Source organism: Triticum dicoccoides, chromosome 7A (assembly GCF_002162155.2).
Source record: "Triticum dicoccoides isolate Atlit2015 ecotype Zavitan chromosome 7A, WEW_v2.0, whole genome shotgun sequence".
Lineage (NCBI taxonomy): Eukaryota > Viridiplantae > Streptophyta > Magnoliopsida > Poales > Poaceae > Triticum > Triticum dicoccoides.
The window spans coordinates 388,978,176-389,001,262 of NC_041392.1; the positions used below are offsets into that span (position 1 = coordinate 388,978,176).

Consider the following 23,087-nt stretch of genomic DNA (forward strand, 5'->3'; position numbering starts at 1 on the left):
TCCTTCGAGCAAGTCCAGCCCCGTGCGCGAGTGGCATTCGTCGTCTGGAACCATCGTCACCTCCTAATCCCATCCGAAATCCTCACTTTGTCTTAAGCCAAATAAAAAAAAATCAGTCCTCCCGCCCCTTGTACAATTCCCATTTGCCCCCCGCTCGATCCAGCGCTGCCGAATTCGTGCCGGGTGCTGCCGATTGAGTTCTGATCCGGCGGCGTGCGGCGTTGGAGTGCCCCTGGTTTCGGAAGCGGCGAGGGCCATGCGAATTGAGTCGCTGCTGTGCTGAGCATGAAGGGTGGGAGCGCTAAAGGCCTGGGTGATGGGATCATCGGAGGGGCGCCTCGTTGAGTTGTTGGGAGCAGTCAAGTCGCGGATGCCGCGGCGGGGAGAGCACTCGCCGCCGCCTGCGCCGAAGGCTGCTGCTGCTGCCGATGTGCCACAGGCGCAGCCGCATGACTTGTCCAGAGACTTCTGGATGCCGGACCAAAGTTGCCGGGTGTGTTACGACTGCGATGCCCAGTTCACCATCCTTAATCGGCGTCACCACTGCCGCCACTGCGGCCGCGTGTTCTGTGCCCGTTGCACGGCCAACTCTGTGCCCCGCTCGCTGGGGGACGCGGCGCGGGAGGACATCGAGCGGATCAGGGTCTGCAACTACTGCTTCAAGCGCTGGCTGGAGGAGGAGGCGGCCGCTCGGAGGGATGTGGCGCAGCCGTCGAGCCCGTCGCCGTCGGCCACGAGTGCGGGGAGCGAAAAGTCATGTTCCACCGGGCGTAGCAGCACGGTGACCAACGGCCAGTTGTTGTCTTATGCGAATGCCAGCTGCACTTACTCTGCATCACGGTCGGTGAGCAGCGAGGGCAACTGCGGCGAGCTCGATGCTTCTCTGGAGTTGCAGCATGCTGTGATGGAGCCGGATGGGGCCGTGGAGCATGCGGCTTATGTGGACAATTCGCCTGATCCATTCAACTTCTGCTTGAATAGGTATTCCTTTTTAGGCTTCTGGCTTTGTTAGCCAACAAAATCAGCTGCGCTAACTTTTTTCTCAAGGAAATTAAACTACACCTAACTTCATACATTATCGTTGACAAACAACAAACAAAGATTGTTTGAGGTAGTTGTCCAATCAGTAGCCGAGACCATACTTCTGAAATATGATACCTGTGTTGTTGGATAGGGCTAGATGCAGAGACTTATTTGGCCAAATATTTTTCCTTTTGGATGCAATTCCCAGTACCTGAATTCTTTTGTTACTCTATATTGGAGAGTTTGCCCACTAACATCGCTTTTGTTACATGCCTAAATGGAACTCCTGTGTTGTTTGAATATAGGATTTCTTTGAATAATACTTGGTCAAATTTGAAATACAGTTGTTTTTGGCTATCCATATGGGGTTTGCTTCATTATTGTGTGCCACATAAATAGATTCACAATAAGCAATGTGACATAAGCACACCTGAAATTCATAAGTGTTTTTTGTAGAGAACACAAAATTTCATAAGCTGTTCACTGTTGGTTAACTAACAAAGGGTGGCTGCAATCAGTTGCGCTGTTAATCATCACCATCCTGAAACCAAGTTGGCACAGATCGAAATTACTGTTTGATTAGTTCCTTTTATGCTTTTCATTCTCGTTGACTTTGTGCCATTGATAGCATGGTAGCAAGAAGCAGTGCAAATGCTTGACATAATCATAGTATATGGTTACTTTATGATAAGCAGGATGTGATGAATTTACAAGATGACAAGGTCTCCAGATCTTGGATAAGTTTACTTGTTCAAGTTCTGTTCTCTGGGAGTAAGAAGTACTCCGCAGAGGAATTATTAATCAAACTCAACAAAAGAAAGAAAGACTGTATTTCAAAATTGCTAGTTGGATCCCTGTGACTAATTCAACATTTATTTTCTTCTACTAGGAGTGATGATGAAGATGACGACTACACAATTTTCCGCTCTGATTCGGAAGTACACCACCTACAAAACTCTGATGAATACAATGGGCCTATGTGTTTTGATGATCATCAAGTTGTTTGCAATGATGCTGCTAAAGATTCTGCATCACCAAGAAAAGATACAGCAACCTTAGTTAATTCTGAGGGAATGGATAAGACTGGTGATCATATCATTGATAATGCTGAGGAGTGCAATGCTCGATCTTCTTCGTTGTATGGCATGGAAGTGCTAGAAAATGAACTTGTGGATTTTGAAAACAATAGCTCACTTTGGCTACCTCCAGAAGCCGAGGATGAAGAGGATGACCATGATGGTGCTCCATGTGATGATGATGAGGGGGAGGATGCCACAGGAGAATGGGGTTATCTACGCTCAAACAGCTTCAGCAGTGGACATTGTCGAAGTAGAGATAAATCTGCTGAGGAACACAAGAAAGCCATGAAAGATATTGTTGATGGGCATTTTCGGGCATTGGTGGCCCAACTTCTTCAAGCTGAAAAGATAGAATTGGGTGATAAAATTGGCAATGAGAGTTGGCTAGATATAGTTACCTCCTTGTCTTGGGAAGCTGCATCTCTTTTGAGACCAGATACCAGCAAAGGAGGACGTATGGACCCTGGTGGCTATGTAAAGGTGAAATGCTTGGCTTGTGGCCGTCCAAGTGACAGGTGAACAGATACACTCTTCCATGCATCACTTCACATAATCTGGTGATTTTTACTTGTTTATGTGTTTTAGCATTCATTTGCTTAATGCTTTATGAAGTTCTCATATCAATATGGCACTACTTTATAATGTAAATAACATATAGTGCTACTGCTGGTAACCTTGGCTTTTCAAGTTATAAAAAAAAGGGCAGCCCGGTGCATGTAGCTCCCGCTTGCACAGGGTCCAGGGAAGGGTCCGACCACTTTGGGTCTATTGTACGCAGCCTTTCCCTACATTTCTGCAAGAGGCTGTTTCCAGGACTTGAACCCGTGACCTCATGGTCACAAGGCAGCAGCTTTACCACTGCGCCAAGGCAACAGCTTTTCAAGTTATAGCACTTGAGATTTCATCATTTCTTTCCTTTCTGTGCATTTCCTTAGTGCTGCAGGTAAGAACTTAATTGTTTTTGTGTCTGGTTGTAAACTTCTTCATTTCCAGCTTGGTTGTAAGAGGAGTTGTTTGTAAGAAGAATGTTGCTCATCGGCGCATGTCAACAAAGAAGGAAAAGCCACGAATCCTAATTCTTGGTGGTGCACTTGAATATCAGCGTGTATCGAATTTGCTTTCAAGTTTTGATACTTTACTGCAGCAGGTACTACCCACGATTATGTTTTCATGCATAAATTGTAAAACCAAAGTGCATTGAGAGTGTGGTATAGATTGATCGTTGCTGATGGCAATCATTTTCATGCCTTTTTGTATTCCAGGAAACGGATTATCTGAAAATGGCAGTTGTAAAGATCAAAGCGCACCAACCAAGTGTTGTATTGGTAGAGAAATCTGTGTCTCGTTATGCTCAGGATTTGTTTCTGGAGAAAAACATTTCACTTGTTTTGAATATCAAAAGACCACTTCTGGAACGGATATCCCGTTGCACTGGTGCTCAGATAGTTCCCTCGATTGATTATCTGTCATCCCAAAAGCTCGGGAATTGTGACTTATTCCATGTGGAGAAGTATGTTGAAGAGCATGGGACTGCTGGAGAAGGTGGGAAGAAAATGCTGAAGACCCTTATGTTTTTTGAAGGCTGTCCAAAGCCCTTGGGTTTTACAGTAAGTGTTCTGTTGTTGACTTAGTTATAGCACTTGGGGTCCTGTCTAACTATATCTAATTCTGCAGATCTTGCTAAAAGGAGCTAATGGGGATGAGTTGAAAAAAGTGAAGCATGTTGTGCAATATGGAGTCTTCGCAGCCTATCACTTGGCTCTTGAAACATCTTTTCTTGTAGATGAAGGTGCAACCTTGCCAGAACTCCCTCTTAAGTCGCCGATTATTGTTGCTTTGCCGGACAAACCTTCCAGTGCTGATAGATCCATTTCAACGATACCTATTTTGCAAATGCCTACTATTTCATCACCCAACAACAACCTGCAAGCATTTGATATTCAAAAGGATGACTTTACATCCAATGGTTTTAGAATGATGGACCAAATGGCTGCAGCATCCTTCCCTGATAACAAATGCTGGAAAAGATTGGGAGTTGGTTCTACCCAAGCATCATCAGTTCAAATCAATGACCAAATTGGAGACATTGACTGTTTGCTTGGTATGGACCCTCAATCATATAATGATCCTCTGGTTCAGCAGTCGAGAATTTCATTCTGCCAGTGTCCTGCTTGTACTAGAGATGTTGGCAGCAAAATGAAATTTGAAGAACTCCAGCCTGAAACTAATGGCCTGAGTGTGTTGCCTGCTCATCCTGCAAATTTGGTGGCTGCTGAAAGTGATCTTTCATTTGCCCATAATGCCAACAATGGTGCCAAGGTAGCGGCTAAGCCATCTGCTCCTCTCAACTTACAAGTTTCTTATAATAATGGCAGTTCAAATGACAGTTCAATAGTAAAAAGGGATGAAATTCCAGCATCCCCTGCAGACAACCAGAGTATATTAGTTTCTCTGTCCTCGCGTTGTGTTTGGAAAGAAGCTATATGTGAGCGGCCTCACCTTCTTCGCATAAAATATTATGGTAACTTTGACAAACCTTTAGGCAGGTTTTTGCGTGACGAGCTATTTGATCAGGTTAGACCAAGGTCTTTGATAAACTATACTTGTTTCATAATTTTTATATTTTACATAACTTCTACATTTTGTTTTAGAGCAATTGTTGTCTCTCTTGTGAGCTGGCACCAGAGGCCCATGTTTATTGCTATGTTCACCCCCAAGGCAGCTTAACAATATCAGTGCGGAAACTCATAGTGAAGTTACCTGGTGAACTTGATGGTAAAATCTGGATGTGGCATAGATGCTTACGCTGTCCGCGCGATAAAGGGCTCCCTCCAGCAACTAAAAGAGTAGTGATGTCTGATGCTGCCTGGGGCTTATCTTTTGGTAAATTTTTGGAACTTAGTTTTTCAAATCATGCAGCAGCAAGTAGGGTAGCCAGCTGTGGTCATTCTCTTCACAGGGACTGCCTTCGTTTTTATGGGTATATCCTCATCTCCATTCCACTTTATCAATTTGGCAAAAATCGTGTCTTAAATGTTTGCATTTCAGTTTCGGTGAAATGGTTGCTTGCTTCAGATACGCATCAATCAAGGTTCACTCAGTCTATTTGCCTCCGCCGAAACTTGATTTTACTTCCCAGCATCAGGAATGGGTAGAGCAAGAAGCAAATGAGGTAGTAAGTTTAATTTTATTAGCTCACTTGCGAGGTAATTACTGTGTGATGCTAATAGTCAAATGTCTCAGGTGGTTGATTCAGCTGAACTCCTGTTCACTGAAGTACTGAATGCACTCCATCAAATTTCAGAGAAAAGGCCAATTACAGGCTCTTTTGATGGCAACATGAAGATCCTTGAGTTAAGACAAAACATAGTAGAGTTGGAAGATATCCTACAAGCAGAGAAGGTTGATTTCACGGTAAAGTTGTTTTACTATTTTTATCTAGTGATTTGTTAAGAAACCATTGTCACACTTAAAGCTCTGTAAAAAAAAGCTAAACTGAATGTAGTATTCTGATTATTGGAGCATTCACTTTCAGGAGTCACTAAAGAATCTACTGAAAAAGGAAATCAGAAAGGGGCAGTTATTCATTGATATTCTTGAAGTTAACAAACTAAGGAGGCAGCTACTATTTCTTTGTTACTTGTGGGATCAACGCCTAAGTTTCATAGCAACCTCAGGTGGCAAGTATTGCGCTGCTCTGGGAAGTCTACGAGTTGGAAGTAATAATTCTGAAATCAATGATCGATCAGCTGATACCAATACAAACACAAAGTTGGAGAAGAACTCAAAGGGCACCGATTCAAATGCACTGCACGCTGGTGATGAGGGGACCAACCAGCATGATCAATCTAATGAAACTTGCTCAAGAAATACTGAAGAGTTGAATGGTGCTGAAGATACAATAGTTGAAATAAATCATGCTAATAGCGCTAATGTCAGGGATCATTTAGATCATCAAGGATCGATTATCGGCATTCGTAGGGTTTCTTCTGAAGGTCAGTTCCCAGTAGCTACTGACATTTCAGATAAACTGGATGCAAAATGGAGAGGTGAGGATGGACCTGCTCCTGATGCAAGCCTGGTGAAACCACTAGCTCTGTTAGAAGGTACAGCTGCTGATGTGAAAAAACAAGCAAAGGCAGTACCACAACACACTTCTGCATCTGTCAGGTCTGGGGATACAGTAGAAGACTTGCTAAGCTGCCTTAAAATGCCATACATGACATTTTATAATTCATTGAACACAAACTCTGGCACAGCACCGACATTCGGAACCTTGGCCGACTACAATCCTGTATACATTTCATTGTTTCGCGATCTATCACAGCAAGGTGGAGCAAGACTTTTTCTGCCAACTGGAGCTAATGATGTTGTTATCCCGGTATTTGATGATGAACCGACTAGTATTATTTCTTATGCACTTGTTTCACCTGTGTATTACTTTCAAATGTCAGTTGAGAGCAATCAAAATAAAGACAGTGCAGATTCTACACTTTCGTTGCCTGTTTATGATTCAGGAAATTTTAACCTGTTCCATTTATTTGAGGATTTTGGATCCTCTGATGATTTTGCTGCATCGATATCTTCCAGTAGAGGGTCCTTTGCTCCTGATCTACTGCACTCCAGAGTTTCTTTTCAAGATGGTGGGCCACTTGGGAAAGTTAAATACACTGTGACATGCTATTATGCAAAAAGCTTTGAAGAACTCAGAAGGTTTTGTTGTCCATCGGAGCTTGATTATTTAAGATCTATCAGTCGATGCAAGAAATGGGGAGCACAAGGTGGCAAAAGTAATGTGTTCTTTGCAAAATCCCTGGATGATAGATTTATTATAAAGCAGGTCACAAAAACAGAGCTTGAATCATTCCTTCAGTTCGGCCCAGATTATTTTAAGTATTTGTCAGAGTCCATAAGCACTGGAAGCCCTACATGCCTTGCAAAGATTCTGGGAATCTATCAGGTATGTTCGTATCACCTTTAATCTCCTGTTTATATATGTTTATTACAGTGGTATTCCACATTAAGTATGGGGAAGAAACTTCTTGTAAGATTAATGGCAATGGTCACTAAGTGGAATTTTGCTTCGAAACAATGTTGTTTCTATCGGGCATGACAAATTGCAGTCTTTCAAGTGAAGTGAAATATTGGAGTACTTCATTTAGGGTAGAGGTACAAATAATAGTTTTTCTATGTATGCAAGTTATCTTTCCTACTTCTAAAGATTTGAGTTGGTGGTGAGTTCACTCACCCTCCATCTCCTACCTGTGGGACCCACCGCATTAAAATAATAACAATCTCCAACAGGCCAGCTGGCTTGCTGCATTAAAAAAACTTCCTCTGGACCGCTGCTCTCCCCAATCGTCATCTTCTGTCCAATCAAAGACGCTCCGCCACCACCATCCACCTGTGCACAGCAGCGACGGCTGCTTCCCTAGAACAATTCCACAGGTCAGGTTGGGCACAAGCCAGAATCGGATCGAGCAGCCAAAATCTCACCGACGACGGGCAGGGCCGGGGCTCAGCTCGGTGCTATGGCGAACCCCAATACAAGGGCGAGGCTTGTACCGACCAACTCTTTGCTGGGTTGGCTCGCCGGCCCCGGAGGCGCTGTTCAATGCTAGGTAGGCCCAGGATGCGGCGGCTTTGGGAACGTGGTCGTGGAGGCGGAGCATCGGAGCGTCCGAGAGGCGTGCTCGTGGAGGAGGAGAAGCACCACACGGCGGCGACCCCAGTCGAAGGCACACCCTGACCACGAGCAGCATGGGAGCTTGGCCACTGCGCGTGTGTGCTCGGTGAACGACGACATAGGATCGGAGGTTGCGGTGCATGTGCTCGGCAACAACGGCGTGCCGGTCTGGTCGGCCACCGTCGTCGGCGCGGGGTGCCAGGTTGTGCAGGTGCAGCCGCAGTGCATAGCAAGGATCCGAGGAAAGGACGAAGAGGGCGAGACGCCGTGGTGCTTCTCCACCTCCATCCCCGGCAACGCCGTTTAATGCTAGGTAGGCCCAGGATGCGGCGGCGTTGGGAACGTGGTCGTGGAGGCGGAGCACCGGCGCGTTCGGGAGGCGTGGTCGTGGAGGCGGAGCACCACGACAGCGAGCCCGGTCTATATCGCGAACACCCCGACCACGAGCAGCAAGAGAGCTTGGGGACCGCGCGTGCGTGCGCTGGGCGAACAACTGCATAGGAATCGGAGGGTGCGGGCACCGGCGTGCGTGTATGTGCTCGACAACGACTGCATGGCGGTGTGGCCGGCCACCGGCGTGGGCGCGGTGGGCCGGGGTCTGCAGCTACAGTGCATGGCGAGGATCCGAGGACAGGACGACGTTGTTGGGGATGGATACAGGATGAGTGCGTGCATCATGTGTATGCTAGCAGCGGCAACACGTTGGATGGATGCATGCGAGCGTACGTTGTTGTTTTTTATTAGAAAATCGCGTACGTAATGGGGCTCCTCTTATTAATTCCCTCCTCTCACTTGGATGGGTTGGGCTCTTACTGAAAAATAGAATTCTTTTTAGAATTCCTAACAAACAGATGGGTTGGGTTCAGAAGAGAGCCTTGCAGCTGAACTGGGCCAAAACTGGCTCTACCTTGTTGTGCTTGAGGCCTATTTTGCCGTCTCGGCTAGGCCTCTTACCCTAAAAAAGAGGCTAGGCCTTTTATCCTTTCGGGCAGAGTTAGAGCCAGCCCGACAGGAAGCCCGGCCCGTCCAGCCTTTTAGAGGAAATATAACAATAAAAAACACAAGGGGAGCGTCGTCATTCTAGGTGACAACGACCAACGCATCCCGGATGGGGAGTGCTTCACGAAGCAGTTTTGTCTCTATGTAGGATCGATGACATCGGGAAGTAGGTCCACCAGTGTGTAGGCTCAACAATATTGGCGAGCAGAGGTAGTGGGCAGGCGGCGGCCAGCACGAGCACCCGACATAGGGCATCCTGCACATCGGCCTTGGCCGCTATCGTCTGTGCGAGCATAGCACGGAAGTCACACCCGAGCTCCTCTAGAGCCATAATTTTTTTTGGAAAAGGAGGATTTCTAGAGCCATAATGCCGTATAGCATTTCGCTACTCCTCAGTGAGCAGCGAGCATTATATCTCATTCACGGCAGTCATGACCATGACGGTGGAGGCCATGAGGACCACCACGAAGGCCTTGAGTACCACCACGCTCAATGCATCAGATGGATAGATGCAATCCCCCCAACCCCCACCCCCTCCTTGAAAACAAATAATATTTGCAATCATCGAAATTCCAATTCATTGACTCTTCATGGTGGCAAGTTGACCATATATCATGCACTCTTGATGGTAACTTCCATGTGTGGACTAATAATCTTTGCTTATTATCTGACGCCTTTCATTAACATGCTTTATGTCTCTTCCTTTTTCTCATTGCATATTTTTTTAATCTCCCTGTGCAATCTAGGGTGGCAAATGATGTGAAGTATTATGTTGGACACGGAGTCTTTGATATGTTTTACACGCTTATTATCTCATCCACCATCCTCAAGTTCTTTTAACTACATTCAAACATCACATTTGGTAGGCTGCAACTTGGCTTATGTTGATTCCAAGTCCGTTTAAACCTATAAGCGTGGGTTTTTAAGAATGTTTTCAATGGGGCATACCATTTTAAATGGGATAAAATAATATGCAGCGAGATCTCAAATGTTGATTTGAATGTACTACAGTTCTAAACTTCGACATTAAAAATACAGGAGAAAAATAAAAATGATAATGTGATATGCAACAAGTAAACATATCATTAGTGTTTTGGCCTACCTTGCAAAGTAGAATAATGATGTGTATACTAGCATTAGTTGAAATGTCCACTAATACATGTGATAAGAAAAGGAATATCCAGTTATTTCTTCTGTAACTTTAGAAGGTCTTGATTAAAAATATAACAGTGTGGCTAAATTATTTTTGGCTCTACTTTCATGTTGTTCTGTAGCGTAGCACAGGCATTTTACTAGTTTGATATGCAGTCTCAGTATAGCCTAGGTCTCTTTACATAGTCGTATTAGTTTAAATTTCCTTGTACCACAAACTAATGTACTAGGTCTCTTTTTTCGAGAAAACGCAAAAGCTTTGCGTTTCATTGTATTGAAGAGAAAGAGTGTTTTATGTTACAGTCCTCCTGGGAGGCGAATTACAGTCAGGGGACATGAGTTAGTGCACGTCCCAGGTCGAGGGCAAGACTACTCTGAGTCCAGCAGCGCCTGCCGTAGCCCAAAGTTTGGCCTCCTCCTTGATGCCATGAACTAGCGCCCGGATGGAAGGGTGTGCGTCGTTGAAGACGCAATCGTTGCGGTGCTTCCAGATCATCCAGGAGGTAAGAAGTGTCGCGGATGCCAGCCCCTTGCGCATCGCCTTGGGCTTGACCTGCCGGGCATCATGCCACCAATCAAAGAGGGTAGCCTCGTTGCTCGGGGGCCTGCATGTCATGCGCATCCAGGAAAGGATCTCGAACCAGACGTGCCTCGAGAAGGAACACCCAAGGAGGAGATGGCGCATTGTTTCAGGCTCCTGGCAGCAAAGAGGGCAACTGTTGTGGTGCTGCAGTCCATGCCGGGCGAGGCGGTCCGCCGTCCAACATCGATCCAAGCTGACAAGCCAGAGGAAGAACTTCACTCCGGGGGGTGCCCAACTCTTCCATGTGAGCCTCCAGTTGCCGCAGGTCATCGAGCCGTGGAAGGAAGCAGTGTATGCAGATTTAGCGGTGTAGATGCCCGACGCCGTCCACTTCCACACGAGCTGGTCAGGCGCGTCAGAGAGCGTTGTGCTCTCGATCAAGCGCCATAGCAGGATGTACTGGCCGATTTCGTGAATGCCCACAACTCCGTGGATGTCTCGCGCCCAAAGGTGCCCCGGCAAGCCGTCGGCAACCGTCGTGGCCTTCCTTCTCCTTTTGGGAATGCAGGAGTGCAGGAGAGGCGCGATTTCGCGGACAGAGCGTCCTCCAATCCATCTGTCCTCCTAGAACTTCGTGTTCTGACCGTTGCCAAGGACGGTGTAAGTGCTGGCAAAGAAGAAGGCGCGCTCCTCAGCGGAAAACTGCAGGTCCAAGCCACTCCAAGCGCGGCGATCGTCGGTGCGGCTGAACCAGAGCCAACGGACACGGAGCGAAAGGCCCGTGCGCTCCAGGTCATGGACTCCCAGCCCACCTAAGGACAGTGGGCGGGCAACACGGCGCCAATTGACATGGCAGTGCCCTCCTTTGGCTTCGGCGCGGCCAGCCCAAAGGAAGCCGCGTTGGATTTTCTCGAGCAGCTTGAGAGTCTTCTTGGGGGGGGGGGCAAGCACGAGCAGCTGGTGGAGCGGAATCGCACCCAGGACCGATTTCGCCAGGGCGAGGCGGCCGGCTCGGTTCATCAGCCACGCCTTCCAAGAGGGGAGGCTCCTGGCCACCCTGTCGACGAGGGGTAGCAGCTGCGCGGCAGTAGGTCGTCGGATGGTGAGGGGGATGCCCAGGTAGGTGAGGGGGAACTCGACGATCGGGCAACCCAGGAGCTGGACGGCGGGAGCAGCCTCGTCGGCCTTGCAGCAAATGAGTGTGGCAGCGCTCTTGGCATAGTTAACATGCAGTCCAGAGGCCTGGCCGAACAGGTGCAGGATGGCCTTGACCGCTTCCATGTCGTCGGAGTGGGGATGGCAGAACAGGACGACGTCGTCCGCATACAGCGAGATTGGCAGGACGGATCTTGTGGGATGCAGTCTGCGCAAGACCCCCATGTCCGCAACACGCTTGAAGAGTCGCCCAAGAATGTCCACGGCGAGGACGAACAACTGAGGTGAGACGGGGTCGCCCTGGCGCAGGCCCTGGCGATGCCAAATTGGGGGGCTAGGGTTCCCGTTGAGCAGCACCTTTGTGCTAGCAAAAGAAAGCAAGATCGCGAGCCATTCCAAGAATCTGTCTCCGAAGCCGTACTGTCGCAGCACCTCAAAGAGAAATGGCCATGAAAGCGAGTCGAAGGCGCGAGCAAGGTCGAGCTTGAGGAGGATGCGCGGCGCCCCGAGCTGGTGCAGCAGGCGTGCGGACTGCCGAACAAGGACAAAATTGTCGTGCAAGCTGCGACCGGAGATGAAGGTGTTCTGGTTGTTGCTGACGAGCGAGTCAAGCTTTGGCGCGAGGCGAAGCGACAACACCTTGGCGAAGATCTTGGCCACCACGTGAATGAGGCTGATCGGCCTGTATTCGCGAAGGCCACGCGCATCGGCGTGCTTTGGCAGCAGCGATAGGAGTGCCTCGTTGAGACGGGAGAATCCGCGGTCGCGCATGTCATAGAGCTGCTGAAAGACGGCGGCGAAGTCGTCCTTGACGATGGGCCAGCAGGCGCGGAGAAACTCGGCGGTGAATCCGTCCGGCCCTGGGGCCTTCCGCACCAGCAGCCGCTTGACGGCATTCCAGATTTCGTCGTCGGTGAAGGGCGCGTCGAGCTCGAGAAGGTCGCCAGCGGGCTCGATGAGTTGCGCGAGGTTTAGCGTGCACTCGCGATGCGTAGCGGTGCCCAGGAGCTCGTCGAAGTGCGCGAAAGTGGCCGCAGCCATGTCGTCGTGGCTGGTGAGGACTTGTCCGTCCACAGCCAGGCTGTGGATCCTGTTCTTCTGGCGACGGTAAGAGCACTGGCGATGGAAGAAGGAAGTATTTGCATCCCCGTCCTGGAGGGAGGCGATACGCGCTCGCTGACGTGCAATGGTATGCTCAAGCGATGCCAGGCCCATGTAGGAGGTTTTGATTTGGCGACGAAGCCAATCCTCATGCGCGGAGAGGCCGGCTCTCCTGCGCGGCGTCGAAGCGGAGCAGCAGCTCGCGGGAGAGGGCCATCTTGTGGCGCACGTTGCCAACAGTGCGAGCGCTCCAGCCGGTCAGCTTACGTGCAGTGGCTTGCATGCGAAGCATGAGTCTCTCGAATGGGTCAACGGAGCCGGCGGAGTGCCAAGCCGCTGCAATAATCTCCTGGAATCCTGGCAACCGAACCCAATAGTCCTCGAAGTGGAAGCGACGACGATCGGGCGGGATTGGGGAGCAGTCCAGGAGGAGGGGGCTGTGGTCCGACACGACAGAGGCAAGGCATCGGAGGTGGCAATCGCTGTGCCGCTCCTCCCAGTCCACCGTGCACAATACTCTATCCAGGTGCACCAACGTTGGGGGTGACCGCTCGCTGGACCAAGTGTATCGGCGGCCACTGAGATACACCTCCTTGAGCGCCATGTCGTTGAGGAAACGCCGAAACCGCCCCATCATGCGCCTTTCTACGTTCCCATTGTTCTTGTCCTCGTCCCGGTATATGAGGTTGAAGTCGCCACAGAGCATCCACGGGCCTGGGCACGCAATGCGTAGGTCGCGAAGCTCCTGGAGGAAGGCGATCTTGTCGGCGTCCGATTGGGGTCCATAAACAACCGTGATCCACCATGGCGTGTGCTGGCTCGAGGTGGTGGCTACCTTGGCGGACAGCGTGTTGGCGGTGAGCTCGGGGTTGGTGATTGTCACCTCCCTGCTTTTCCAAGCCAGCAGAATGCCCCCGCAGGTTCCAATCGCCGGCAAATACACGAATTCATCAAAATCAGAGCTGAGCGCCTCAAGGACAACCGACGAGCAAATCAAAGCCATTTTCGTTTCTTGAAGACAGACAATGGTGGCGCCACTAGACATGATCAACGAGCGGATAGTGGTGCGTCGAGCGCGTGCATTAAGGCCACGCACGTTCCATATCGCAATCTTGAGGTCGTGATCCATGAGCAAGAGGTCGACGGGGGTCCGAGCGCAAGGCTAGACCGCGATCGCGCCCCCAGAGGGCGTCACAATGGCGTGCGCGGGTGCCGGGTCGACAGGGAGCTCACGATCCACCAATGCCGCGATGGCAGAGAGCACGACTAGTGGGATCGGCGCAGCGAACACGTCGTCATAGGCCTTCATTTCTGCGGCGGTGATCTTCTGGTTGGTGCCAACAATCCCAAGGGTGCGCAGCACCTGAACTTGCGCCCGGCGTTCGGCAGTGGGCGGCGCAGTGGCTGGATTTGCTGCCGAAGATGCAGAACGCCCGCGCCGGGGGGTGAAGTTCAGTGGCTGCCGGCGAGCCCGTTTGCCGGGGGTGGGGAGAACCGAGCTCAGGTGTCGAGTTGCTGCCGTCAGGAACTCCCCTAAGGTCCAAGTGGCTCCCCGCAGCCTGGATCGACGCAAGGTGATAGGCGGGGAGGCGAAGCGGTGCGCGCTTGATAGTAGGGAGTTCGCGGCAGGCCAGCAGTTTTTCGTCAGAGGCCGCTCCGCGTGCGCATGCGCGGCCTCAGGGGGTGGCCTTGTGGGCGACGCAGGCCTGGCCTCTTGAGCAGTAGGCCGGTCGGGCCTATGAAGGTCGCGGCCCATATCCAGAGTGCGCGCCTGGTCCGGCCCAGCGTCATGCAGGACCGATTCCACTGGTGCCCCACCAGAATCGGTGTGAGATTCAAACAGGGACGGAGCCATGGCTCGAACGTCACCGTGATCGTCACTGTCGGGCTGAGGCGGCAGGCCTGCAGAGCGGGCGCAGTCTGTCCCATCGGCGGGCAGGGGCAAAGCTTGTCCCGACAAGGGATCCACCTCGGGTGCCGTTCGCGCCAGGGGCAACGTGTCGGGGGCGGGGACCTCACTTTGCGGCGTCGGATCCAGAGTTGGACGAATCAGAGGGCCGGCTAGGGCAGGTGTCGACAAGGCGGGGGTATCCACTTGCGCGGGGGGGACTGGTGGCCTGGGAGAGACAGCGGGCCCTTCAGCAGCCCCAACGGGGCGGGAGAGCAATCGCGGAGCGCCAGCTGTCCTGGCCAAAGGTGGATCAGTTGTGGCGGGGTCCGCGGAGGCGTCATCTGCAGCAGGATCAGGCAGTGGGCTTCTTTGTTGCCAGACTTGCTTTCCTCTTTTGGGGTGACGACGACGTTGTCGGCGGGCCCCAGCTCGCACGGGCCAGGGTGACATCCTTGTGGCGCTGGCAGTTGGATCTTGATGTGGCGGCGCCGTACGCTGGCGAGAATCCGCCGAGCACCAAGCAGAGGCGATGGCCACCCCGTCCGCGCGGCGGGAGCCGGCGACGGTGGACCAGGTGAGGGCGTCGAAGGCTCTGTCATGGCCGTGCCCGGTGGTTGGCGAGGCGGCGTCGTGGCGGCGATGCTTGCGGCCACGGCGGCGAGTGGGGCCGCGTCGTGCGCCGCGGCCAGGGGGGTCGTGGCCGTCCTCGGCGTCTCCATGATCATCGGCGTCTGCACGGGGGTCCGGTGGCGGAGGCGACCGCTCGACGTCCGCGCTGATAAGCCGGATGGAGACCGGGTAGGTCAGCGTGCGGACGGAGGGGGCCTCGGACGGGACGCGCGCGGGGATGAGCTCGACGATCTCGAGGATGGCCTGGCGGCGAATGGCGGACGGGTCACGGGTACGCGCAGATAGCCTGAACGTGGCGAGGTCCTCCCGCGACCTCGTTCCGGGATGGAGACGCTCCACCCAACAGCTCGAGCCAAGGAGATGCTCCACCGTGGAGAGGTGCCACGCCTGGGCAGGGATGCCGCGGAGCTCAAGCTCAACGCGCTGCTCGAACCTGTCACAGCCGGCATGGGCAAGCTTACTCCAAGGGCGGAGAGAGAGCGCGAAGTTGGGGCCGTCAATGAAGTGGTCGCCGTAGATCCTGTTCTTGATGGCTTGCGTGCTGCAGATGATGAGGAAATCTTCGGGTTGGTGGATGTGGATCATGAAGTCACCGGGGCGCAACTCGAGCGTGGAGTACAGCGTGTCCGCCACCTCCTCCGCGGTGACCATGGGCCTGGTGCCGGTGATGGAGGCGACCATCCCGCGTCGCAGCACTTCCTCGGCCTCCTCCATCTCCACTGAGCGAGAGAGGATGACTCGGACTGGGCTTGGGGGAGCGGTGGCTTGCACAGGTGCTGGCACGGCACGAATGGGCGGCGGGGTGGCGCGGCGCCGCGGCGGAGGCGGGGCCTGCTGCAACGCGCGGTCTCTGGCTCTGCGCTCAGGCGTGCATTCCCTGGAGATATGGCCAGAGAGGAGGCAACGTCTGCACCTGACCTTGTTCGTGCAGTCGCGGACGTGATGGCCCGGGTCAAGGCAGCGGAAGCAGAGGCCGGCCTCTTCCTCCGGCGTGGGGCTGCGGCGGGAGCGAGGCGCGGGGGGCGTGGGGGGCTCTGTGCGTTGGGCGCGGCGGCGCCGACCCCTACCCCTCAGCCGCAGCCAGGCTCCGCCCGCGTCTGGCGTCTCCACCTCCGCGTGCACAACGCGGTGGACCTCCGAGCGGGGGCCGAGGCGGGAGGAGGCGGGCGCGCGCAAGGCCGGGGCTTGGGCGGACTGCAGCTGGAGGAGCGGCGGTGCAGGAGCGGAGCTGCAGGCCACGTCGCGGTAGGAGCGCCGACCGGAGGAGGAAGAGTCGGTGTCGGAGTCCCTCCAGCGCTCCTCGCGGTGGCGGTGGCGCGCCTCCCCGTCGGCGCTGCAGGAGGCCATGGCGCCGGGAGGTGGGAGGGGGCAACTGGCGTAGACTGTTTGTTTATTGCCGGGACCTGTACTAGGTCTCTTTACATGTATATATATTTGCCCCATGGGCTATGCAATACAACTAAGCTGCTCCAATAACAGTCTCCAGAGAAAAGGATTGCATTTCCGTTCCGAGGCCCTCCATTTTATACATGGGTATGATCATTTGTGTTAGGAAATATGCAACTTATATTTCCTGGGGGGCAAGGGCCAGTATATATACACATGTACAGGTGGTAAATATGCAGAAAATCCCTATACAATGTGGAAAATACACATGCTATATATGGAACATAATATAACTATCACATGGGTCACAGGAGCAAAAGTCTCATCGTAATCACAATCATGCTCCTGCTGCCCACGAGCCACAGGACAAGCTTTGTAGTGCTCAAGAGAATCATCAAAGCGAGTCTTAACCTTGTAGACCCTACAAGTGATGGGACGAACACGGGGATGAAGAGAAATGAGATCCCACATGCCGGTGCGCTCAAGAGGAACAGTCTCCTTTGCCATCGCAAGCTGCCATTCGGGGTGAACAATAGCATCAGAATAAGAAGTGGGCTCAAGAACAGCGGCGCCAGCGCTTGGAAGGCCAAGGTGGTCAACAGGCGGAAGCGGAGAAGGACGCAAGCCATAAGTAGGCCGAGTCGCTCAGATGAGGAAGATGGCACACGAGAAGTAGATAGTGCATCAGTAGACTTATCCACAACATGCGGACGACGAGTATAAATGTGAGGAAAAGATGGAAGAATACGAGGAGGAATCACCGGGATAGTCTCAGGTGATAGAGACGGGGAAGCCACCGGGGATGAAGGTACGTAATCCTGTGATAAGTGAGGTGAGGAAACAATAGGAGATGGTGGCGGAGGATCTGCAGTAGTCGAAGAAGCAGGAGCAGTAGGACGGATGGGAAAAGACTCAACAAGAGCGATAGGAGCGTCGGGAAAAGTGAGGAAAGAGATATCCTTTGTTGAGTCAACCATGGTCTTCGGTGAACGTGCAGCTGCATGCATGCAGCACCAGCGGCAGCAGCTTCCTTTGCATGTAAGGAAGTGGTAGTTACCTAGTAGCTTCCTAGTAGTACGCTTAGATGGTGCAAGGAACTTACCTAGAGGTTTCCTTGATAGTACATGGTAGTTTCGTGTGTGTTGTGCACGTCCAGCACATAGTCGGTTTTAGAACCACTATATAAGGGGCAGCTCCCCATCGTTGTAAGATAAGGCCATTCCAAGTTTGCAATACCAGGCATTTCCTCCTTCTAGTACCATCGTGTGTGCTCCAAGCCTCAAGTGCTGTGTATTACTACTACTGCTATTAGTGTGTGTATGTGATACACTAGTGAGTGTGTGAGTAGTACGTGTGTGTGCTCATCTGCCGGTCGTTTATCAGTGTACTCAAGTGCTAGCGAGTACTTCTGGGCTAACAATTGGCATCAGAGCCTCAGGTTGTGGTAGCCATGGCCGGTGCAAAAGGAGTGCAGCAGCGCACCACATCGGGTGGTTCCCAGTCGTGGCTATCACAGGACGGCTCCCAGCGAGGGCGCAGCTGGTCCAGGCATGGCCATCGCGGTGAAGTCGTGGTTAGGGAGATCGTGCGCGAGACCGCATTCAGCGGTAGCGTACCCATCACCTTCCCGATGCTCATGCGCTCGAACTACAGCGAGTGGGCATTGATCATGGAGTGCAACCTCCATGCGGCGAGCCTCTGGGCTCCCATGGAGGATGACCTGGTCGAGAGAAAGGAGGACAGGAAAGCCGTGGCGGCGCTTATGCGTGCCACGCTGCCGGAGATGCACGGCATGCTCGCGGCGAAGGCAAGCGCCAAGGAGGCGTGGGAAGCCATCCGTACCCAGCGCCTCGGCAGCAACCGCGTGCGTGAGGCGAACGCGCAGAAGCTACGGGCGGACTTCGAGAACATCGCCTTCAAGGAGGGCGAGCTCGTCGATGACTTCGCCATGCGGATCTCTAGCATTGCGTCACAACTCTGAGCGCTCGGCGACACCATGGACGATGCGAGAGTCGTGCGGAAATTTCTCCGCGTCGTGCCACCTCGCTTCGCTCAGGTAGCGGTCTCCATCGAGACCTTGCTTGACCTGAGTGAGCTCTCCATCGAGGAGCTCACGGGCCGGTTGCGGGTGGTCGAGGACCGCATTGACGACGGCCGCGAGACCTTTGGCGGCGGACAACTCCTATTCTCGAAGAAGTGGGAGGCGAGGAAGCGTCAAGGACGTGGTGGCGGTGCCCAGAGCAATGGAGGTGGCACCGGCAGAGGCGGTGGTCGCACCCAGGGTGGAGCCGGACGAGGTGCCGGCAACGATGACCGAGACAAGTGCCGATATTGCAGCATCAAGGGCCACTGGGCCCGTGAGTGCCGCAAGAGGATGGCTGACGAGGATGCCGCAGCCGCGGCGAACCTCGTCCAGGCTGAAGAGGACTGTGGGTCAGCAATGATGATGGCTTGCATCGAGACCATGCAGGAAGGCGCAACGCCTCCGGAGACCATGGTCCCGACAAGCATCGAAGCCGTGCAGGAGGGCGAAGCACCTCGGGCGACCACGGTGCCGGCAACCGTCAAGTCCGTGCGGGAGGCACGGAGCTCTTCAAGTAAACCCCTCCCGACATCGGTAGCGCTCTCCCCGACAACAACATTCTCGGGGGCCTACGACTGCATGGAGATGAAGACCCGGGTGTGGGGGAGCCACACCCCGGCAACCACATCCCTTGTGACGCTGGTCAAGCCCGTGCAAGTTGGCACGACAATCACGGCCCCGACATCCTCGGGACCCGACAAGCCCGTGCAAGTTGGCACGGCAAAGACGTCGCCGACATCCTCGGGACCCAACAAGCCCGTGTCAGGAGGCACGGCAACGACGCATATGGTGGGCCACGTCTCAACCATGATGCTGGCGACTAGTGAGCCCGTGCAAGAGGCACGGCACTCAGGTCGGCCACACCCCAACAACCAGGTTCTCGGGGTTCTGCAAGCCCGTGTGGGCAACACGACACTCTTCGACAAGCCTCAACTGGGGGGCGATGAAGAGACGGTCATGGGGCGACAAGGCCTCGACCATGACTAAGGCGACCGTCGAGACCGTGCAGGAGCCACGGTGCTCTATGGTCGGCCACACCATGACCTCGACATGTTTGGGGTCCATCGAGTCCATGCGGGAGGCACGACACTCTCTGGTCGGGCACGCCCCGACCACACTGGTGGCGACTGTCGAGACCGTGCAGGAGGCATGGTGCTTTGTGGTCGGTCACACTGCAGCCCCGACGCGCTCAGGGTCCGTTGAGTCCGTGCGGGAGGCACGACTCACGACTGTCGGGGGAGACCTGACAAGCAAGTCTGATGAGAAGAATGACAAGGACTCCGCTTTCCTAGGAAAAGCCACTCTTGTCAGTGCGGCGCCCGGCACAACAACCCTGGGAAGGGAGTTCCCGGGTAATGCGAAGTCCGACAAGTCATCCACAGGAAGTGAGTTTCTGGGTAGCATGACGTCCGACACGACGACCCCGGGAAGGGAGTTCCCGGGCAGTGTGACGTCAGGAACTATGACCCCAGCAAGATTGACGCCCACAAGCGAGGTGGTTGCTGGGCAGTTCATGTCCCCGCCAACAGCGCGGTCGGACCTGTTCGATGCCGACAACAACGTTGGCGCTCCACATAGGTTCCGACGCCTAGGGGGATCTTCTCGGCGAACCTGCGGGACGACCGCAGCACCCTGAGATCAAGAAGGACGAGCACGGCGCCTTCATCAAGCACAAGGTACGGCTCGTCACGAAAGGTTACGTACAGCGCGCGGGGGAGGACTTGCTCGCTCTGGTGGCAAAGCACGAGCAGGGCGTACGGGCTACACAAAGCCCCAGAAGACGGATATCCCGACGAAGGCAACGTCCGGTTTCACAAGTTGCACGATAAAGTTGGAATCGTCAACGTCAAACTCCTTCGACAAGGTTGAGGGGGAGATTGTTGAGTCAACCATGGTCTTCAGTGAACATGCAGCTGCATGCATGCAGCACCAGCGGCAGCAGCTTCCTATGCATGTAAGGAAGTGGTAGTTACCTAGTAGTACGCTTAGATGGTGCAAGGAACTTACCTAGAGGTTTCCTTGGTAGTACATGGTAGTTTCGTGTGTGTTGTGCACGTCCAGCACATAGTCGGTTTTAGAACCACTATATAAGGGGCAGGTCCCCATCGTTGTAAGATAAGGCCATTCCAAGTTTGCAATACCAGGCATTTCCTCCTTCTAGTACCACCGTGTGTGCTCCAAGCCTCAAGTGCTGTGTACTACTACTACTGCTACTAGTGTGTGTATGTGATACACTAGTGAGTGTGTGAGTAGTATGTGTGTGTGCTCATCCGCCGGTCGTTTATCAGTGTACTCGAGTGCTAGCGAGTAGTTCTGGGCTAACATCCTTCACTGAGAAGGTCGAGGAAGATGGACGCCGGTAGAAAGGGTGAGACTCATCAAAAGTGACATCCTGAGAAATACGCATCCGACGACCAACAAGACCCCAACAAATATGCAACTTGTATTTTCTGGGGGCCAAAAGCCAGTATATATATACATGTACAGGTGGTAAATATGCGGAAAACTCATCATACAATGGGGAAAATATTCAGGCTATACATGGAACATAATGTAACTAACAATTTGAACTTTTAGATGAATATATGATAGTTTCTGGGATCTGGTAATTTTGCTGCTGGGTTGGGATAAAAAAAATTCTCCAGTTTTAGAATCATGCACATATTAGACATAAAACCATTTCCCTGCATTTTTCACATAGCTCACATTGGGGCATCTAGTAATTAGTAATGAGGTATATTAGTTGCGCTTCATATTGATTTTGTTAGTCTTTTTGGTTAAATAAAATATGTTATGCACCTACGACAATTTTATTTGATCTAGTATGTGCTTCCTTGAACACACCTTCGGAGATCTTGCAACCTGCAAGTCGTGTCCGCAGGTAGTTTTGCAACTTTGGGACTGGATTAAACTCTCAAATAATGTATGATATGGTTGGGCAGTACTAGAAATGGTATGCTTTTGCTGGAGTTCATTGAGCCAATGACCCAAAATTATAGGCGTAGCCTTTTCTTTTCTGTGGTAGGGTTGGGTAGTACTAAAAATGGTATGCTTTTGCTTAGGTTACAATTAAGCATCTGAAAGGTGGCAAGGAATCAAAAATGGATTTGCTCGTGATGGAAAATCTCTTATTTGGACGGAATATTACGAGGCTTTATGATCTCAAGGGATCTTCAAGGTCAAGGTATAATGCAGACTCCAGCAGCAACAAGGTCCTGCTTGACCAGAACTTAATTGAGGCAATGCCAACGTCGCCAATTTTTGTCGGGAACAAGGCGAAGCGCCTTCTTGAAAGAGCTGTTTGGAATGACACTTCTTTTCTAGCAGTAAGTTCTGATGCTGACATGAATGATCTATTTCATCAACGCATTACTTATGTTCATAAAGACAAAGAAAATATAAGTCATAGGATAACTTCCACCGTGATTTATACAACTTGATACTAGATTTTTTTCTTCTTCAAAAACATGCGTTACATGTGTATATCATGTGATCACATGAGATATCATGTGACCATCTCATGCATCTCATCAAATGACCACAAGGAACATGCATCTCATGCTGGCATGAATATACTCTGTCAGGATTTGTGATTTACACCAATAACATTGTAGCGGGCACTAGGCAACATATTAGACACTGTGTGGACAGGGGACGTGAGATATGTACAATATACTCCCTCTGGTTCTTTTTAGTCTGCATATAAGTTTTGTCTCAAGTCAAAGTATCTCTATTTTGACCAAACTTGTAGAAAAAAGTATCAATACTCACAATTTCAAATCAATATGGGTAGATTCATTATAAAATGTAGTTTCATAGTATATGTGTTTGGTATTATAGATGTTGATACTTTTTAATAGAAATTTGGTCAAACTTTGCAAAGTTTGAGTTGACACAAATATAATACGCGGAGTGAAAAGGACCGGAGGGAGTAGAACTATTATCAAACTGACACTGATACCAAACATATGTATAAACATCCAGTCATCAACTGACTCCGATGGCTTTTTCAGGGAATTGATGTAATGGATTATTCCTTGCTTGTGGGTGTTGATGAGGAGAAACATGAGCTTGTCCTGGGAATAATTGATTTCATGAGGCAGTATACATGGGACAAGCACCTTGAAACATGGGTCAAATCTTCTGGCATTCTAGGTGGGCCTAAGAATGCCGCTCCAACTGTTGTCTCACCGATGCAGTACAAGAAGCGGTTTAGGAAAGCAATGTCTGCTTATTTTATTGTGATTCCTGAGCAATGGATGCCTGCAATAATCAATCCAAACCCCTCGTCAAATATTTGTGAAGACGATTCTCAAAATGCTTTACCAGAGTAGCACGGCGCTCGGTGTGTTATTGATGGATGGTGGTTGCCGGATTTG

At 51.8% G+C, this 23,087-nt stretch overlaps 2 protein-coding genes across 5 annotated transcripts in view; both read left to right on the forward strand.

Moving 5' to 3' along the window:
* Nucleotides 1-23,087, forward strand: part of LOC119328556 (1-phosphatidylinositol-3-phosphate 5-kinase FAB1B-like) — a 23,461-nt gene continuing 374 nt past the window's right edge. Inside the window, exons 1-11 of one of the 3 annotated variants that reach the window (XM_037601532.1) lie at nt 1-981; nt 1,913-2,617; nt 3,096-3,249; nt 3,365-3,709; nt 3,777-4,676; nt 4,754-5,082; nt 5,151-5,274; nt 5,346-5,516; nt 5,638-7,062; nt 21,771-22,034; nt 22,722-23,087. The exon at nt 22,722-23,087 is cut by the window's right edge and continues 374 nt beyond it. In XM_037601532.1, the coding sequence (XP_037457429.1) occupies nt 317-981; nt 1,913-2,617; nt 3,096-3,249; nt 3,365-3,709; nt 3,777-4,676; nt 4,754-5,082; nt 5,151-5,274; nt 5,346-5,516; nt 5,638-7,062; nt 21,771-22,034; nt 22,722-23,042 (5,403 nt within the window). In that variant the 5' untranslated portion in view covers nt 1-316 and the 3' untranslated portion in view covers nt 23,043-23,087. The remainder of the gene's footprint in view (nt 982-1,912; nt 2,618-3,095; nt 3,250-3,364; nt 3,710-3,776; nt 4,677-4,753; nt 5,083-5,150; nt 5,275-5,345; nt 5,517-5,637; nt 7,063-21,770; nt 22,035-22,721) is intronic. The other 2 variants (XM_037601533.1, XM_037601534.1) reach the window with 2 other exon arrangements.
* LOC119328557 (aspartate, glycine, lysine and serine-rich protein-like) lies at nt 9,678-21,750 on the forward strand. Of its 2 annotated transcripts, none has more exons than XM_037601535.1 (2): nt 9,678-10,169; nt 16,652-21,750. In XM_037601535.1, exon 2 carries the CDS (start codon nt 18,622-18,624, stop codon nt 19,693-19,695), a length of 1,074 nt encoding a protein of 357 aa, XP_037457432.1. In that variant the 5' UTR covers nt 9,678-10,169; nt 16,652-18,621; the 3' UTR covers nt 19,696-21,750. Both variants share the same exon structure in this region, with proteins under 2 accessions (XP_037457432.1, XP_037457433.1).

Excerpts from the sequence above, each read along its gene's own strand:
- LOC119328557 (XM_037601535.1), top strand. The coding sequence starts at position 18,622 with ATGGACGATGCGAGAGTCGTGCGGAAATTTCTCCGCGTCGTGCCACCT.